Source organism: Triticum aestivum, chromosome 5A (assembly GCF_018294505.1).
Source record: "Triticum aestivum cultivar Chinese Spring chromosome 5A, IWGSC CS RefSeq v2.1, whole genome shotgun sequence".
NCBI classification, from domain to species: domain Eukaryota; kingdom Viridiplantae; phylum Streptophyta; class Magnoliopsida; order Poales; family Poaceae; genus Triticum; species Triticum aestivum.
Window position 1 is genome coordinate 93,911,698 of NC_057806.1, and position 16,189 is coordinate 93,927,886.

General features: G+C 45.8%; 1 protein-coding gene and 1 non-coding gene across 3 annotated transcripts; both read left to right on the forward strand.

Moving 5' to 3' along the window:
• Positions 1-566: 566 nt before the first annotated feature.
• Positions 567-6,097, forward strand: LOC123102460 (diacylglycerol kinase 1). 2 transcript variants are annotated; one of them, XM_044523821.1, is made up of 8 exons: positions 567-840; positions 1,694-2,826; positions 3,300-3,666; positions 3,755-3,831; positions 4,700-4,843; positions 5,260-5,424; positions 5,505-5,642; positions 5,722-6,097. In XM_044523821.1, the coding sequence occupies exons 2-8, from the start codon at positions 1,696-1,698 to the stop codon at positions 5,869-5,871; spliced, it is 2,172 nt and encodes a 723-aa protein (XP_044379756.1). In that variant the 5' UTR covers positions 567-840; positions 1,694-1,695; the 3' UTR covers positions 5,872-6,097. The 2 variants fall into 2 exon arrangements, with proteins under 2 accessions (XP_044379756.1, XP_044379757.1); XM_044523822.1 differs by having other exon boundaries at positions 4,724-4,843.
• A 353-nt stretch (positions 6,098-6,450) lies between these two features.
• On the forward strand, positions 6,451-6,523 carry TRNAK-UUU (transfer RNA lysine (anticodon UUU)). The gene has a single exon. It is a non-coding gene; the product is annotated as a tRNA-Lys (tRNA).
• Positions 6,524-16,189: the final 9,666 nt, after the last annotated feature.

Sequence of the window (16,189 nt, forward strand, 5' to 3'; positions counted from 1 at the left end):
TTCACCTTGTAATTGTGTCTGTGCCAAATGACGCAACGAGTCATTATAAAAAAAATGGAGTGGCAATTCTGAAAAAAGCTGGGAAGGGGGTCAATTTTGGGAAAATTGCCCAAAAGAACTGCCCTAAGCCTCCTGAGAGAGGGAAGTACCACACCAATGGAAGTATTTTCTTTATAAGCACAAACCATGCTCTTAAACTGTTTTTTTTTTCTGGACTAGAAAGTACAAACTGTAGGCCCGCTGGCCAGTGACCCCAACCCAGCCACCACCGACATCGCGCCCGGGTGCGCGTAGCACGCACCAACAGCAGCGAAAGCATTGGCTTACTCACGAAGCTTCTCGGCCAGGGCGCACCGTCCCGCTGCAGGTGGGCCCAACAGACCGCCCATACCACACCGCTAAACTAATAATCAGGCAACGAATCACACTCCCGAGGGAAAGCTCGCCCCGAGATCACCCGATCCCTCCCGTCCGTCGCCCCGCCAACGGCGCAGATCGCGCGGGTGGACGTGGCCCGCGACCCCCGAACGCCACAAAGTGTCGTGATCAACTCACTAACACGGATTAAATATCCCTCTTAACCTTTTTCCGACCCGTATTATGACAGGCTCCGCGGCTTCTGGCCCCTTTCCGCAGCATCAAACCGGAGGGGAAAGGAGGGGGAGGAGCGGGAGGAGCAGCAGGCGGAGGAGATGTCGGAATCGGAATCGCGGGGGCGCGCCGACGCAATGTGAGCGAGGAGGAGGGGCTGGGGAAGAAGAAGAGGAGGAGGAGGGGGAAGAAGCCGCGATCCCGGTCTCACGCTCCGCCCGACGAGCCGCCCGCCCGCGGCCCCGCGAGGTATCTCTCCCTCCCTGCACGGTTTTTCCCCAATTAGCACGAGAAGGAACATTTCGGGGGTTCATGGCGACGGGAGGACCGGGGACTTAGGGTTCCGGCGAGGGCTGCCTACCTGAGGTGGCGTTGCTTGTTTCTAGGTCCGTCAGGGTTTGGTTTGTTGTTTTGTGGCTTGTTTCCAGGGCCGTCGGGGAGGGAGGGATGGAGGATGAACTTCTAGGGTGTGGTGTGGGGTGCTGGTTCGTGCGTGGTGGATTGATTGGGCGAGTTGTTAGCAGCGGGCGGGATCCTGGGCCTACCTGTGTGCTGTGTGTCGTTTTGATCAAGGGTTCCTGGAACAGATTCTTCCAGCTTCTCAGGAAGCACAACAATCCACGGAGATAGAACACATTGTCAAGTAACCAAATGTCACCATGGGTTTTATTTCAAAACATAGGCAATAGTTTTTGGCATTTCCACTTGGCTAGGAACACGAGGCGGTACCAAATATCGTGGTCCATACTCTCATTGTATCTCTTGCAGTATAGAGGAATGACACTGGCAGTAACAATAACAAGTGCAGTCATGGCCCACACATGATAATTGTGTGGTATATTTATTTGCTACTCCCTCTGTCCCATAATATAAGACGTTTTTTGACTACACACCGTGTCAAGTCTTATATTATGAGGCAAGAGGGAGTAGATACCAACTTTTGCATAGGTATGCACTAGTTATCTTTTTTTTCATGGATGGACTAGTTTATCTTTGCTCATCGCTAGAGGTCAGCCGAAAAACTTGTTGATAGCACCATACAGCCATCATTTTCCATCGAAAATGTATTTACCCAATTAACTGCCATGCTACCACATTGCAGAAATGTACAGGATGGCGCTTCCAAGCTGGAGTGACATTTCGGCCTACCTGTCAGAGTATTGGTCTGTCATAGCTGCTACTGTCATCTTTGCATTGGTAGGTGGCGTGACAATTTATTATACCATCAATCAGTTGAACAAAAACATCAGCTTGAGCTTGATGAAAGCTATCAGAGCTAGGGCAAAGAAGTACAAGAAACTGAAAGACAAGGTCCCTGCCGCTTCCCACATTTGGAGGAAAGAACTTGGCTCTCGCAGTAAAGGTCTGAAATGCTGTGTATGCTTGAAGTCTGTTTCACCGCCACAGTATTTGGGGGGGACTATCCATGAGTGTGATATTTGTGGTGCCACTGCACATCCGAGTTGCTCAGGAAATGCACACAAAGATTGCAAATGCGTTTCTATGGTTGGTCTTGACCATGTCATTCACCAGTGGGCTGTCCAGTGGATTGACACAGCAGATCGATCTGAAGAAGACTCATTCTGTTGCTACTGTGATGAATCTTGCAGTGGAGCTTTTCTCGCAGGGTCTCCAATTTGGTACTGTATGTGGTGTCAACGGATAGTGCATGTTGATTGCCACAACAACTTAGCCAAGGAAACTGGTGATGTCTGTGACTTGGGCCCATTGAAACGGTTGATACTATCACCTCTGTGTCTCAAGGAGCTTCATAGGACAGGTGCAACAGGACTTTTCAGTTCTATCACAAGTGGGGCTAATGAATTGGCTTCCACTGTGCGGGAGACGATTAGGATTCGTAGCAAAATGTACAAAAAAGACATTGGTCCTTCTCAGCCAGAGAGCCCTGGGACTGCTGAGCCACAATCTGACACTGACGGAGACTCAGAAGGATCAAACACCACTGCTAAGAGAGATGATCATGTCAATGGTAAACTTCATGAAGTGCATCAAAGCACTGAATCGGAAAAAGATAAACAGTTCATAGCGGATAACGCTACTAGCAGGCCAAATGGCCAGCATGAGATGTCCCATGCCCAGAATAATCAAAAATATGAAATTGTGGACGTGCCTTCTGATTCTAGGCCATTGCTAGTTTTCATTAACAAGAGAAGTGGTGCCCAGAGTGGCGATTCACTGAGACAGCGCCTGCAGATCCTTCTTAATCCTTTACAGGTTGGTGTAGCAATTAGTTATTGCCTTTAAACTTTTACCAGCTTTAAATAATGTGCTCTTCTTTCTTCAGTTGCTCAGATCAATGCTGCTTATTTGATTTATTTCTAGCATACTGTATATGAACTTTCATTCACATAACTCGTGTATAGTATCTCTGAAGGGCGTAAGCTCTGTGCCATAGCATGAATAATCCTGTCCCAGCTTATTTTGTTCAAAACTTAATGCTATGTGTCACTTGTTATACTATTATGATTTCTAGTGCATGATTGCAAATTCCTTGCGTAGAATTCAATTAATGCTCCATCTGGCAATTCTTAATCATTTCAATCTTATGGATTTGGCCCATTTATTTATACTCCCTCTGATCCATATTAAATGTTGCTGATTTAGTACAAGCGACAATTACTATGGATTGGCAGGAGTAATAAAACTAGAGTTCACATTTGGGTTGCTAAGTGCTAACTCTTCCGTAGGTATTTGAGTTGGGCAAGCATCAAGGACCAGAAGTTGGTTTATCTTTGTTTCGGAAGGTACCTCACTTCAAAATTCTTGTTTGTGGTGGTGATGGCACGGCTGGTTGGGTTTTGGATGCCATTGAGAAACAAAAGTTTGAAGCGCCACCTCCTGTAGCCATCCTTCCAGCTGGTACTGGCAACGATCTTGCGAGGGTTTTGTCTTGGGGTGGTGGTCTTGGTGTTGTTGAAAAGCGGGGAGGTTTATTCTCAGTTTTGAAAGATGTCGAGCATGCGGCAGTTACTGTTCTGGACAGATGGAAGATCACTATAAAGGACAATCAAGGGAAGCTCATGTGTTCACCAAAATTTATGAACAATTACTTTGGTACGTTTATCCATCTTCTTCTCAAATGCATCCCTGTATAGTTCTTGCATTATAGATACCTTAGTACTTAATAGTGATACTTTTTCAGGGGTTGGTTGTGATGCAAAGGTTGCTCTAGATATCCACAACCTGAGGGAGGAAAACCCTGAACGGTTTTATAGCCAGGTAACCCTTGCTTGCTCCCCGCCCGCTTATGTGCACAACGGAAGGCATTTTTCCTTTAATTGCAAGTAAACTTGTTGGTGTTCTTGCTTGGTTGCACAGTTGCGCAGAATCAGACATGTGGAAACATTACACCATGATACATTTTCATTTTCCCCTTCCAAAAGTAATCGAATGGCTAGTTGTGTGCAATCGAAGGAACAACATGTAATTTTTTCAGCTTCCCGTTGTAAGGGTACTTATGGTATAGAAAACTACATCGATCATCCATGGTGAACGTACATGTTTTAGAGTGTTGAATTTCTTTGATCCTAATGGTTTTTATGCTTCTCTTTAAATCACAAGACGAGATATTTGTCTATTTTTCTCTTGTCTATTTATCAAAACGTTTTCGATTTGTAAAAATTTAGTGTGTCCAGCTGCTAATGATAGCATACAAACTGTTAGTGTAATGTTCTAGCCTGAAAAGAAATAATTAGTTTTGAAATGGCACTGATGATTTTGTTGAGCCACTGTGGCTTTGCTACTCGTTTGGGGATCTTTAGGCGATGTATTGGCATTGGGCATGCGGAATCTGGTCAAGTGTTGGGACAAGTGTTCAACCTAGCAGATTTGTTGAATGAAAATAGTTGATGGATGAGTCATGTAATTTAGAATTTTCCTTTTTTAATTTCTTGGGTACTTTGTGGAAATTTGCACATTCTGGATAGTTTGTTCTCCTTTTCTTTTTCTCAGTTGCTCACTCTTAAGGTTTCTTGCTATGATTGATCCATAAATAGTAATTTTATTTGCAGATTCCATGCTTGCAACTTGCTATCTCCCTATTCTACATCGTTCTGTATTTACAGCTGCATATCTGTTTTTGTCACAGCAATATGATTTAGTTTCTCTGCAGTTCATGAATAAAGTGCTTTATGCAAAAGAAGGCGCAAAGAATATCATGGATAACATGTTCTATTATTTTCCTTGGGAAGTCAAGCTTGAGATAGATGGATCCAACATTGAAATTCCTCAGGTAAAAGTGGATCACATTTTCTTACCTTTTCTCTTGTATGTGTCTTAGTGAGCACATAACCTTGCATTGGCATATCTGCAAGACATAATAAACGAAGAGACCAAGTTTATGCAACAGTGATGAACGTGATCTGTTAAGATGGTTGCTGCTATTTGATTGTTCATGTTCTAAAAATTACTCCCTTCCGTATGAAAATATAAGACACTTTTTGACACTGATAGTGTCAGAGGACATCTTATATTTTGATACAGAGGGAGTAATTTGGCATATCTGGTATCCCTTTTGGATGGAGTAATGTAGAAGCATATCCCGTTTAGGCAATGCCCACTACATGGCAAGTGTGGTTAGCTGTCCCCAAATTGGAAGAAAAAGATTTAGCCTACATCCTGTTCCTTGTCACATTTCTCCTGTTGCAGGACGCCGAAGGTATCCTTGTGGCCAACATCCGGAGCTACATGGGAGGGGTTGACCTGTGGAAGAATGAGGATAGTGTCTCCGACACTTTCCAACCTCAATCCATGCATGACAAGACGCTGGAAGTAGTTAGCTTCACAGGAATGCTGCATCTTGGAAGGCTGCAGGTTCTTATAGACTTCAGGTTTTTTTTTGTGATATATATATTCAGTGTGGACTGTGTATTGATATGATAATCTTGCTATAGGTAGGGCTTTCTCGCGCGCAAAGGTTGGCTCAAGGGCATCATATAAAGATTGAGATCACTACTCCGATGCCCATCCAAGTCGATGGAGAGCCATGGTCTCAGGAGCCATGCACCATAGAAGTTTCTCATCACGCCCAGGTTTGGTCTCTCCCTCGTTTGCATAAGTTTAACCGTGCTTTCTTCCTACCTGGCTTACACATGTGTTTCTCTTATGAAGGCCTTCATGCTGAAGAGAGTCTCTGAAGAGCCTATAAGCCACGCCGCGTCCATAATGGCCGACATCCTGGAGAACGCCGAGAACAGCGGCACCATCTCGGCCTCGCAGAAGAGTGCTCTGCTTCAGGAGATAGCGTCTAGGCTTTTGTAGCAAACTCTTCTGTGCAACACGGTCTTGTAGCTCTGTAGTTGGCCCTATAGCATTTGACCATGTCTGGCCCCTTCTGTACATACAGCCATGGCTTCCTTCCTTCTTGGATCGAGCTTGTGTATAATTTCTGTAAAATTTTGTAGGGCTTTGAGTTTGAGATGAGCACTACCAGAAACTATTGTGGTTACTGGTTAGCCTAGTTCTTGGTGATTCTGGTTCTGGGGAATGTGTTCTGAGTCGCTTGTTTGGCTTGTTAGGTACAGACGATGATTCGGTGTGATGTGGTATGTGCAGTGCGCATATGACCTCAGTTCTTGCACAGTATTTTGGTTCTTTTCTTATTTTTCCTAGCGTTGGTCGGACATGAGCGCGATGTGATCGCAAAAAGGAAAAAATGAAAATAAAAAGACAAGCATCGTGAATGAACGAACGAAAATAGAAACTGCAAGTTAGGCATGGAGAATGGTGTTGCATGACTCGAGATGGTGGGTGGATGCCTCGGAGTCGGAGGTGTTCGCAGCGAAGTCACCAAAACTGAGCAGACAGAAAGCGGATTGAATTTATTTACAAAACAAAAGCGCCCGTCTAGCTTAGTTGGTACAGTGCAAGGCTTTTAACCTTGTGGTCGTGGGTTTGAGCCCCACGGTGGGCGTCCAGCTATATGCTCTTTTTTGGTTGGTGCAAGATCAAATCTGCTCTGCCACTTAGCTAGTTGTATTCTTTAATTTTTTTATTTCTATGGAGAAATCAATCAAGAGCAAACAATTTGCAATGACGCGGATTAACTCTCAACCCAAAGGAACCGAGCATCGGCAATGTTCAGAGCGAACCTTGCCACCAGCTAAAGGTTGTTAGCCCACCTAGTGATTAGTAAGGTTCTCATGGTCTATATCAGCTCAACAATCTTCAGGTTACCGGTGGCCAACCACATAGAAAATTCCTTGATGATGCGCAACAAAACAAAGGGGTTAGAAGTCATTTGGCGGAAGACGCGTCCATTTCCCTCTTTTCAAATATACCACCAAACAAGTTGCATCCCGCATTACTCTCAAACCAAAGGAACAGAGCATCGAATATGTTCAGAGGCAACCTTGCCATCAGCTAAAGGTTGTTAGCCCAGCTAGTCAAGTTTTCATGGTCTGTATCAGCCTAACAATCTTCAGCTTATCAGCAGCCGACCACATAGAAACTTCATTGGCGGTGCACGACATAACAACCGAGGGGTTAGAAGCCGTGTGCCGGAAGATGCATTCGTTTCTCTATTTTCAGATGTACCACCAAACAAGCTGCATTGCAGAGGACCAAGCCTTTAACATCCTCTGATAAGGCTATAACTAATCTTGCTGAAGACCCAAATGCTCCCTTTATTTGCTATCATCAATAGAGGACTAAGCCTCTAGCATCCTCTGATAAGGCTATAACTAATCTTGCTGAGGACCCAAATGCTCCCTTTATTTGCTATCATCAATAGATTTTGCTTTTGTTTTTTCGAGCAATCAACGAGGATGGGGTGACCTACCTGAATATATTTCTCATGGCTGTACGAGTCCCGCAGTGGAAGATATACACAAATTTTGAGAGTTTTACATAGGGGTTACATCATCAAAGAGAGTACCTGCATAAAGTACTATTGATTGTGATAAGTGTGGAATGCAGCATTTTTCGTGCACGGTTGCATCTGCTTCTACTTATGGATAATAAATTTAAAAAATAGCAAAAAAATCAGAAATTTTCAGGCACCAAAGATGCTCGAGTCTTGTAGGTGCTTGTAAATTTTGTGATGGGATGACTTATTAGGAACCTGATAGAAAAACAAAATCACGTGGGCAAAGTTAGCGCCTGACCGTACTCTCCTCCCATGTGGCCGAGCAACCGACATCTTCATCATTCAGGCTGGCAATGTCAGGGTGTGTCGTACTCGTCGATGAAACCACCATGGTGATGGATATGGGTTGTAGGCCTGTTGGACTGGCCTGATGGCATGGCTATGCTAGCTACAAAGAATAGCGTCAGGCATACGAGAGGTAAATTGCAAAAAATCATCACAACTGGGGACCCTTATTCAGACAACCGTCGTCATTGTGACGACAGTTTTTGAAAAACGCTAATTGGTCACTAAACGCACATTGATACTGTTTCTGATGGGCTGACATGGCATAAACTTTGACACCGCGCAGACACCTCTCTCTCTCTCTCTCTCTCTGACATTCTGTCGAGCAGCTTGTCTGCACTAGGCAGGACGCTGCCGTTGCCCGTCACCGCAGACAACCGCTCCCTCGCGCTCTGCTTCTGCACCCCGTGCCCTGCCGTGAGCTCGGCCCGGCGCCGTCATGCCGCCTGGCTGTCAGGATCAAGCTATAGAAATGATCAAGAAGGAGAGAGAGATGGAAGACGAATTGGGAAAAAGTTCACCCAGATCGGGCTGTGTGTGTATTAGCTGTAGAGTAGTTGGCCATATAGGCAATTCATAGAGAAGATTCCATGCTCTGGCCAGCCACAACCCGGCTGCCTTTATAGGTGGAAAGCCTCCCGGCAACAGGTGAAACATAACAGTAACGACTGAAACGGAACAGTAGACATCTAATGGTCGACAGAGAACGGTAAAGCGAGGCTCGATCTCAACCCTCCATCTACTGAATCGTTATCTGTAGCCGCAACTAGCGCTAACTAAAGAAATAACACTTCCCGCTGCAGTCCTGACATTGCTCCCCCCTTGAGTGTCGACGTGTCCTCACGGCGTTGCCGCTGCTTCCCTCCAAGCGCGAGTAGTAGAGCTGAAGAACTCCAGGAAGGTGTATTTGATGAAGTCTGCGTCTTCCCATGTTGCATCTTCAGGAGGCAGGTTTATCCACCTGATAAGCCACTGGACGACGGGCATGTTCTGTCGTGGAACTTGATGAACCTCCAGCACTTCTTCTGGGCCTGTTTTGATTGTCCCATCCGCATTTACCAATGGTAAGTTAGGGTCTGGTATAGATTTGTCCCCAATGTGTTTCTTCAACTGGCTCACATGAAACACTGGGTGGATCTGTACATCTTTTGGAAACTGCAACTTGTAAGCTGCTTTGCCTACTTTCTGAAGCACCAAAAATGGACCATAGAATCTATTTTGTAGTTTCAGTGCTCCTCTGAACCCAAATGCAGCTAATCTGTACGGAGCCATCTTCAAGTACACTGGATCGCCCACCTGAAAGCTTCTTTCCACCCTCTTATTGTCTGCATATTTCTTCATCCTGTTCTGTGCGACCAACAAATTCTCTTTTAAGTTGTTGCAGTATTTGTTGCTTGGCAGTTAAAAAATCATGTTCTTCTTCATCATCAGGCCCAGGTATTGCCAGTTCTGAGATGAGAGGTGGGGGAAATCCATAGAGAGCCTGAAATGGAGACATTTTAATGGTTGTATGATAAGTGGAATTATACCAGAATTCTGCTAAGGATAGTCAAGAAAGCCACTTGGTTGGAGCAGATGTAGTCATGCATCTTAAATAGGTCTCCAAACACTGATTTACATGTTCTGTCTGGCCATCTGTTTGTGGATGATAAGCAGTACTGAACCTTAGTTCCACATTGAGTGCAGAGAAGATATTTTTCCAAAGCTGACTGGTGAAAATTCTGTCTCTGTCAGAGATAATTAGTTTTGGGGGACCACGCAACTTAATAATGTTATCCACAAAGGATTGGGCTACACTGAGCACTGAGTAAGGGTGGGACAGGGGTATGAAGTGGGAGTATTTAGTAAACCTGTCCACAACCACCATGATCACATCCTTTCCTTGAGATTTAGGTAGTCCTTCAATGAAGTCCATGGATATATGCTGCCAGGCCATGTCAGCCACTGGAAGAGGTTCAAGCAGACCAGGTTGCAAGCAAGTTTCATGCTTTGCTCTCTGATAAACAGGGCAGGCTGCAATGAAATTTTCTATAGCTGTTTTCATACCAGGCCAATAAAAGATGCTTTTGATCATGTGATATGTTGCTCTCCTTCTTGAGTGCCCCCCACTGGAGAACTGTGTAGGGCCACAATCAATTTATACCTTAACTCAGGGTTGTTACCCACATAATTTTTTCCTTTGTATCTAATAATTCCAGATGTTAAGGAGTAGTCTGACAGTGACTTATCCTTGTTTAACATCAATTTTTCCAACAGTTGCACACTACTAGGATCCTGTTGGTAACTGTGCACCAGATCTTCTGCCCAAACAGGAGTAGCTACAGAGATAGCCATACATTTAGGAAGAACTCTTGACAAGGCATCAGCCACCTTGTTGTGAATACATTTTTTGTACCGAATTGTGAAATTAAATTCCAACAATTTCATCATTAGTTTGTGCTGAACTCCTTCAGTGATTCTTTGATCAGTTATGAATTTTAGTGATTGCTGATCTGTTTTAATTATGAGCTCTTTCCCTAGCAAGTAGTGCCTCCACCTTTTTAGTGCCTCCAAAATTGCTAGAGCCTCTTTTTCATAAGTAGACAGAGCTGCATTCCTAGGGCATAAAGATGAACCATAGAAAGATATTGGCCTTCCTTGCTGCATTAGAACAGCCCCCAATCCCTTTTCCTGAAGCATCAGTTTCCAAAACAAATGGCTTGGAAAAATCTGGCAAAGCCAAAACAGGAGCAGAAGTTAATGCTTGTTTCAGTTGCTGGAAAGCTTTTGTATGTTCAGGTGACCAATGGAAATTTCCCTTTTTAAGCAGATCATGCAGAGGCCTGCATATAACACCATAACTTTTGATAAATCTTCTATAGTACCCTGCTAAACCCAGAAAACTTCTAAGCTTAGTGATATTTTCAGGCACAGGCCACTCAGCTATAGCAGAGATCTTCTGTGGGTCAGTAGCCACACCATCAACAGAAATCACATGCCCTAAATATTCCACTTTCTGAGCTGCAAACACACACTTTGACATTTTGGCAAAAAGTTGGTGCTCTCTTAAAAGATCCAAGACCAACTTAATATGCTCCAAGTGCTCTGTGAGGTTTCTACTGAAGATCAGTATGTCATCAAAGAAAACCAACACAAATTTCCTTAAATAAGGACCAAATATGGTATTCATTAATTCTTGGAAAGTTCCAGGGGCATTGGACAGGCCAAATGGCATTACCAGAAATTCAAAATGGCCCAAGAATGTTCTGAATGCAGTTTTATGGATATCTTCAGGTGACATTCTGATTTGGTGATAGCCAGACCTTAAGTCCAATTTAGTAAAATACTTTGCTCCATGCAGTTCATCTAAAAGGTCTTCTATCACAGGGATAGGGAATTTGTTCTTAATTGTAAGAGCATTGAGTTTTTTGAAGTCTGTGCACAGTCTCATGGACCCATCCTTCTTTTTAACTAACAACACAGGAGCAGCGAATGGACTTTGGCTGTGTCTTATGAGATGTGCAGCCAACAATTTTTTTATCTGCTCCTCCATCTCTCTTTTCTGATTTTGGGGCACTCTATAAGGCCTAACTTGTGGTGGAGCTGCACCTTCTACCAAAGGTATTTTGTGGTCCAATGCTCTATGAGGTGGCAGTGTTTTGGGTTCCTCAAACAGATCAGCATATTGCAGCAATAACTGCTGTATTTATGGTGGAGTTTTAAAATCCTCTGGTGCATCCAAGAGTATGTTGTGGATTTGACACAGGAACACTTCAGGTCCTTTGTCTAATAATTTATCCACTTTCTTAGCAGGCATTTCCTTCACACTAGCTGCAGTAGTGAACATTGCTGTTGAAACAGTTTGCTTGCCCTCATGTGTGAAACTGAATTGCTGGGCTGGAATATCAAATGACACAAGGCTCACAGCAGTAAACCAATCATATCCTAGGATTGCATCATGGCTTGGGAGGAACAGTGTTCTGAAACTGTGGGAAAGTGTCACTTTGGAAATCTGAAACTGACAGTGAGGTACAACTGCAGTAGATGTTAGTGTGCCCCCACCAGCCACTGAAATCTTTCTGGGTTTTACAGGCAGCATGTTGCAGTTTGCCTTAACTGCAAAATCTTGGTTTATGAAAGAGGTAGTACTACCAGAATCCAACAATGCTACAGCTTTCTTCCCATTGATATGAATGATTACTGTAGGAGTTGGCACGGCTAACTGTTGTCCCATGGCAAAAGCAGAAAGGAACATAGCCTGATCTCCGTCATTTACTTGCTCTGCCTGATCTTCCAATCGTTGCTCTTCAATATCATAAGTGACTTGCTCCTCTGGTTCTTGTTGCATGGCTTGAACATTTGGTATTAACTTGCATTTGTGGCCATGTACCCACTTATCTCCACATCTCCAACACTCTCCAAGTTTTCTGATTTTCTGTGCATTATTAGCAGGAGTTTCATTGTGCCTGACAGGAATTTGTTGCTGGATAGGAGGAACAACAGGCTGTTTCTGGATAAAACCTCCAGTGTTTTTCTGGTAGTAGTTGTTATAAGGGACTGATATTCTTTTTGTGTTTGCCACTGCAGGAGGATGACAAGGTTCCACATCCTTTGCTAACTAGTAGGCATCAGTGAGGGTTTGAGGTCTCAATGGTCTAATTTGATATTTGATGCCTTCTCTTAATCCATTAACATAGCATCTTACAAACCAAGATTCTCCTAATTCTGGATTTTCCTCTTGTACATCAGCCATGAGATCTTTAAATATTATTGTATATTCAGACACTGTGCTGTTAGACTGTTTCACTGAATTAAAATTTTCTGTGAGATCATATGAGCCATGTGCAGAAAATCATTTAGTGATTTCTGTGCAAAATTCCTTCCAGGAAACTTTCTTTTTCAGCAAACCTGATCTTCTCAGCCATACATCTGCTTCCCCAATGATGTATAATTGGTCCAAGGAAACCTTGTATTCTTCTGGTGCCCCTGACATTTGGAAATATTTGTTGCATTGCCTGATCCAACCCACTGGGTCTTCTCCTTCAAACCTAGGAAAATCCATTTTAGGCACTTTGGTCAAGGATTTCATGAATTGACACTGCATATCCTGTTCATAGGTCTTTGCATATCCCTGCCACAACTGCCTATCTCTATTTTGCTGATAGTATTGCTTAAAAATAGGGGTGTGAGTGGACTGTCTGGCTGTAACTGGAGTGCCCAAAGGACTTAAGTGCTCTGGTCTTCCTTGCTGTGCAAACCCTGGTGGAGCAGCTGGTCTACTGGTTCTGATAGGAGGCAGATTCTGCTGTTGCAGCTCTTCCAATTGCCTGGTCTTTTCCTTTTCAGCCTCCAATTGTTTCCTGAGTTGCTCTGTTCTCAACAGTTGAGTTTGCATCTGTTCCTGAGAGGTTGTTGGTGAATTTGGTCTCTGTTGAGAGCTTGATGGGACTTCAGTAGTGCTTCCATTTGTTGGTGCCTTCACTAATACTTGCAAAACTGAATTGATCGTGGAGAGCTGTTTGCCTAAGTCCATCACCACTTGCTCTACATTGCCCATCTGCACAGATATATCCCCTTGTTTGGAACTGATAGACTGTACCTCATCATGCAGTTTTGCCATATCCGCCTGCATCTGTGACTGGTCTTTCTGCACGAGCCCCATGTCGTCTCGAAGAGACAATAGTTCCTGTAGATCAGGCTCGTCGATGGTCTTGGCGCGCCCCATCACCTTGATCTGAGGGAGAGAGAAGGAATTTTACTGTCGAAATACTTCGGTAACCCGGCTCTCTGCTCAGATCCTGCCGCCTTCTTGCTCCGCTCCACCAAAGCTGCACGAACCAGTGATAGACAAGGAATTTTACCACCAGGGAATCGTTCCCCAGCAACCTTTCCGCTCTACTGGTTTGCAGCCGAGCAATTCTCCGCCACCAAGGCCGCCCTGGTACAGATCGCCGCCTCCAACGCCGCCCTGGTACAGATCGCGGCCACTCGCACCGCTCCGGCTCAATTCGGTTCCGATCTACTCATGGGGAGGGAATTGGGTGGGATTACTCTCCCTATGGACGAAAATTTTTGTGGCCGAGGAAAAACCTTGCTCTGAATACCAATTTGTCAGGAACAAGCTATAGAAATGATTAAGAAGGAGAGAGAGATGGAAGACGAATTGGGGAAAAGTTCACCAAGATCGGGTTGTGTGTGTATTAGCTGTAGAGTAGTTGGCCATATAGGCAATTCATAGAGAAGATTCCATGCTCTGGCCAGCCACAACCCGGCTGCCTTTATAGGTGGAAAGCCTCCTGCCAACAGGTGAAACGTAACAGTAACGACTGAAACAGAACAGTAGACATCTAACGGTCGACAGAGAACGGTAAAGAGAGGCTCGATCTCAACCCTCCATCTACTGAATCGTTATCTGTAGCCGCAACTAGCGCTAACGGAAGAAATAACACTTCCCGCTGCAGTCCTGACACTGGCCCTCCCGCGACGCGACGCCCTGTTGACCGCCCATCCTCGCCCTGGGACAGCCAGCGCGCCACGGTCAGGAACCCGACCAGGACGCAGGGGCTCAGCCAGCGCGCCACGACCACGAACCCGACCAGCGCGCCACGGCCAAGAACCCGAGCTACGACGCGATGGTGTGGTTGCTCTCCACAAGCAACTGTGTGCCCTCTGCTCACATCCGGCGATCGCTGCGGCAACGGGCTCGGACATCGGCACGTACAGGCTCCACACAAGTGGCGGGTCTGGCTCTGGTGCCGGGTGACGGCCGACCTCCTTTCACCGCCCACCACCTGTTCGACCAAAGGTCCAAGAGCAGCCACCAGCCTGAATGAAGACGACCTCTCCTTCATATCTTCATTGCAAAACCAATTCGCAGAGTTCAAGAACAATGAAATTAATAGGCCTGCAAGGGCAACGCGAAGCTTCAATTGATCAACCAGCAGGAAGATGAGATTTCTCATCGATCTGCATTATTTCCAGGAGACCCCTTCCAGGCAAGTGTGTACTGTAATTTCTCAGCTTCTGTACATAATAAGTTAATTACAGTTCGCTTGAATTAAATATGAAAATATAATTTTTATATTCCCAAGAGTAAAGCGAATCACTTCTGTAACAGCCCAAGTAGATTGCTGTCCCATACAAGGTGGCATTTGCGAACCCGAAGGCGCCTGTCTATCCACGTTCGGCACAAAGCTTTGAGATGACTTTTCAAAATGCGCGATGTGTTTTTGACAAGAATATGCATTTTATTATTATCCTTGTCGGATTTTGGGTTCTGGCAGACCCTTAAGGTTCGAATATTGGGGTGCACGCGGAGATTCTGCCTCCTCCTACCTGCACCCCTCCGCCATGCTAGGATCCAAACTAAGAAAAGAACAACACACGAGACATAGGGTTTTATATTGGTTCGGGCCATCGTTATGGTGTAATACCCTACTCCAGTGTGTGGTGTGGTGGATTGCCTCTTAGGCTGATAATGATAAACCATACAAGGAAGAACAGCCTCGCGAGGTTCTGTTCTTGGCTAGGGCGATGAACTGCTCGGAGGAGTTCAGTCACCTTTCTCTCTTTCTCTCTCTCTCTCTCTTTTCTTCTTTCAACCGACCGAACCCCTTTGATATGTGGGTGGCTGGTCCTATTTATAGAGGCCCTGGTCCTCTTCCCAAATATTAAGCGGGAAGGGAGCCAACAATGGCGGGCTAATTTGAAGGGGGACAACAAGTATCAGCTATCCTGACAAAAGTAGTCTTCGCCTGTGCAAAGCTCTGGTGATGACACCGTCTTGGGCTCCACGGTGACCTCCGTCTCGTAGTCCTCCTGGTCTTGGTCTCGTTGCACCGAAATGACAACCTTTGCCTGATGCCTCGGTACTCCGCGGCTGCACTTGCCCCCTTTGCACCAAAGAGGAAAGGAGGACGCTGCGCGGGCTGGCACTCGCCTGGCGCCCTGAGTCGTCGTGGCTTGCGCCATGGGCACCTCGTGAGGTACCCCGCCTTGATCTCTCCGCCCCCTCGTGAGCCAGCCTGATGAGGCCGTGCCTGAGGAAGCTCCGCGTCGTCCGCCCCGCGAGGCTTGGCCCCTCGCGAGGGTCTTGGGTTTGTGTTGGTGAAGATGGGCCGTGTTGGGGCCCCCTTTGAGCCACGCCGCAGGCCGCAGGCAGGCAAGTCTGGGGACCCCCGTTCCCAGAACGCCGACGGTAGCCCCCGGGTCCAAGGCGCGCCCGGACTTGGCTGTGCAGGGAGGCGAAAGGGCAAGAGCGAAGCGCCGCGGGCCCTAACAGCCTGCGGCTTTGGGCGCCGCGTGGCGGTTGATTGGACGTGGGCGTCTCCACTTCCCCACGACGCCTCGGCAACTGCACGGATTGGACAAGTCCCTGCATGCAAAAAAACGGATCATGATTACCTGCGATCGTGGGGGCCGTCGGTTGGCCCTCGCCAGCTATAAGTA